The 3330-nt window shown below is 38.2% G+C and overlaps 2 protein-coding genes across 3 annotated transcripts in view; one reads left to right on the forward strand and one right to left on the reverse strand.

Annotated features, from left to right (window-relative positions):
• The window catches only part of LOC109488195 (3-hydroxybutyryl-CoA dehydrogenase-like), a 10117-nt gene that overhangs the window by 5775 nt on the left and 1012 nt on the right, over nt 1-3330 (reverse strand). The window contains exons 1-5 of one of the 2 annotated variants that reach the window (XM_019792372.1): nt 2701-2876; nt 1901-2040; nt 1517-1622; nt 752-846; nt 121-217 (exon numbers count right to left, since the gene is read on the reverse strand). In XM_019792372.1, coding sequence (XP_019647931.1) covers nt 121-217; nt 752-846; nt 1517-1622; nt 1901-2040; nt 2701-2806 — 544 coding nt within the window. In that variant the 5' untranslated portion in view covers nt 2807-2876. Of the gene's footprint in view, nt 1-120; nt 218-751; nt 847-1516; nt 1623-1900; nt 2041-2700; nt 2877-3330 lie in introns of those variants that run through there. The other variant, XM_019792374.1, reaches the window with a different exon arrangement.
• The window catches only part of LOC109488196 (calmodulin-lysine N-methyltransferase-like), a 7393-nt gene continuing 7186 nt past the window's right edge, over nt 3124-3330 (forward strand). The window contains exon 1 of the mRNA XM_019792376.1: nt 3124-3249. Within this exon, the coding sequence (XP_019647935.1) occupies nt 3133-3249 (117 nt within the window). The 5' untranslated portion in view covers nt 3124-3132. The remainder of the gene's footprint in view (nt 3250-3330) is intronic.

The raw sequence follows: 3330 nt of genomic DNA on the forward strand, positions 1-3330 counted from the left end.
CAAGAAGACCTCTTAACTGCTGCAGTCCCCTGGGTGGCCTTCTTGGGCATGTTTAAGATACACAACTGTATTTCATTTTAAGTAGATGCTCATCTGTGGTGAGGTAATTTAAGCACACACCTCTCTGTAGAACGTGTGCATCTGTGTTGCCTCCCATAGTCACCTCCACTTCTGGGATGGTATAAACTGGATACAGGAAGCGTATACCTATAAGCCTCTGATGGGGGTAGGAAAAAAGATAGCAGTTTACTTGAATGTGTATTAAGTTATAACTTAAGATATTAGTACATACAATTATTATACAGACACACAACATGTTTTATGGTCCAATCCAAAATCCAGCAAATGTTGAAACAATTGACTCCTCAATCTTTTTTTTTTAAACCAAATTTAGCGTCATTTTTCCCCAAACGGGGGTTAGACGTGCAAGTCTTTTTTTGAAGCAAGAGTTTTACGGCCAATCTTACCACCATTTTTCAAAGTTCACATTTATACATTTATTTCGCTATCAGGTAACAAGAGGGTCCATGTCTTCTTGGAGCTTATTTACAGTTTGCTGTAACCTTATAATTTCTTTTTTGGATAGTACACAAAAGTTGTTCAAGCAGAAAACATTTCAGCATGGTTTCACAAAAATTTGTGTACTAATACAACACACCCTTTTGTTGATATTTTCTGGTACAGTTCCTATAATCTACAAATGTTATTTTGCTATCCTAATGGTGAAACTATTTCATTGCTTCCCTCCTACCTGTTTGTTCACCACATGTTCTGACATAGCAGTGATGTCCAGGTTGAGAGTGTTGGTACCAAGGACAGCAGTCTGGGAACATGTGGCAGATATTCCTATAGCAACAGGGAATGTTAACACAAGGCTCAAAATACCATGAACCTGCAAATGCAGGTTAGTGCAGGTCTAATTGAAGCTGTACAGATATTTCTGACGTCTACCTGCACTTTACTGGTCCAAGTGCTGGGTTTATATACAAATGTAAGACTGTATGTGGATTTTCCCTGTCTCCACTTATGAAGTGTGAAAGAAATAATAGCAATAGTTTCTGACCATTTTAGTATGACCTGTACTTCCTAAATTCTGAGTGATGCAGGTAAAATTTGTCTGGTGTAGGTGATTTTCAATGTGTGACCATGCAGAAAAAGTTCTTAAAGGCCTGCATACGTAGTGAACATGTATACTGACAACACAACTTTCATATCAAACATCTGAAAATCGCATCCAGGCTGTCAAACAATTGGATACTGTTTCAGTACCATGGACAATACCACCACTATATGGTGTCAACTAGTAATGCTGACTGTGTGCTTATTGGTCAATTTTGGAGGCCTTCTGACCAATCAGCATTTCTTGCTTGTTTTCCTGCATTGTAAAGTCATAATTGCATCACACATACAATGTCACAGAAGGGGCTTAAGAAATATTCCATACAGCTTGTAACTCCTCTGCAATGTGCCTTAAAGTTAACAGATATTTATTAATAAAAACTGTCTAGGTATGTACTTCTCATGAGTTCAGTTTTGACTTCAAAGTCCTCCACAACTGCTTCCAGTACAAATTCTGCCCCCTCCACTGCTACTTCTAAAGTACTGGCACAGATCAGGTTGGTCTGAAAAAAACAAACAGTACCTGTAACTGCACAAGTTATCTATATTTCATTTGGCCAATTTCTATGAATGTTTCCAATTCAATAAATGCCAAATCAAACCTTCCATTTATCAAGTATCAAAACCTGTTGTTGTTTTTTAAATGGTCACACAATATAAAGTGATGAGTAGACTGGAGGAAAATAAAACAACAACAAAAAATTTTTCAGCATAAGTTTCCTCAAACATTTCTAGATCTTAAAGATGCAAAGATTTTTCAGCATGGGTTTGGGAGTCTTACAGGCTGTGTATGTTGGTTGAGGAGGAGTCCATGTGTCCTGAGGTGTTCCCAGTCCTGATGGACCTTGGACACAGCTGTACTCAGGGCAGTGCTGTCATTGTCATACATTGACACATCACAGCCACACAGGCACAGTTCACCTGGGGGAGAAAATATTGTCCGGTATTTGAATCATATAAACATATTGTAGTTTAGAACGTTCTTGTAGAGATGTTTTAAAAGTTAGATTTTAGTCAGTAATTCTATTCAACATTCTGCCAGACATGAGTACCCCTGGAACCTATATGCAGAATTTTGATAGGCCCATACCAGCTAGTATCACTATCACTATGATCATTATTATTATATAACCTTATTATCTGCCATTCATTGTACCTGCTACAATTGTTGTGCAATAAACTAAATTGACTTGTCTTGATTTTACTTGACTATGTTTGACATATGTGACATATGCCCTTATCACCTACATCCACTGATGATCATTTACTTGATACTATATCTATAGGGACAAATTTGGAGTTACTAAGAAAACAGTTACTCAAGCAAGGAACTGGATAGATTTTGAAAACTGTCAGACGTTTCAAGTTAAATTTCAAGCATCCACTACTTTTCGTGACATCACTTTGACAATTTTCAACATCTACCCAGTTACTTGTTACCAGGATGTCTAACCTTCATCTACGTATCTTGGAGTAACCGAATTCTCCTTGACGAAAAGTTATGGACAGTGTTCTTGTAAGCTGTATGTTAAACTTACGCAAGAAATTCATTTGAAGAAATTTTTTACAAGTTTAATTTACCTGCGATTCTTGTGCCCATAAGACCGCATCCTATCACAGCTACCTTTATCCGCTGATCGGGAGCTCCTGCACCTGTTGTCGCGTTGCCTGAACAGCCTCCATTCATGTCTCACTTGTTGTTGATCACTTTTTAACCGCCTTGGTTACGCAAATGCTGAAGAAACAGTTTCTGACAGTGAGTGGCATTCCGTTTATGGAATAAACCATTCGGTCATTTCAAAGGGTAGAAAATGTTAAAATACATAGCAAAACAATTATTGACACAATTATTGACATACTTTGATACATAGTAAACAATATAATAGGTAGTATAATCTACTATTTAGCCTATTAAGGGCTTTTTGGTACAAATTTTGATCGCAATTTATTATAGAAGAAAAGTTACAACCCTAATCTGAAATATACTGTTCCGTCGACCTCTGACCTGCTAAGATGGCGTCCAGTCAGGACGACAGTTCCTCTGGATGCAGACATTCGGACTGTCCGAGCCTCTCCGCCCGCCGAGTGGTGACCAGTGCGGCTAGGGAGAGGTGGAAACTGCTGGGAAGGGTATGCTGAAATAATTTAAGTCCAGAGTGGTGACGATTTTACAGTTGACAACCTCTAAACTATCAGTGTTTGGTGCGAAGT

The sequence above is a fragment of the Branchiostoma belcheri genome, unplaced genomic scaffold (genome assembly GCF_001625305.1).
Source record: "Branchiostoma belcheri isolate BF01 breed outbred unplaced genomic scaffold, Haploidv18h27 scaffold92, whole genome shotgun sequence".
Lineage (NCBI taxonomy): Eukaryota > Metazoa > Chordata > Leptocardii > Amphioxiformes > Branchiostomatidae > Branchiostoma > Branchiostoma belcheri.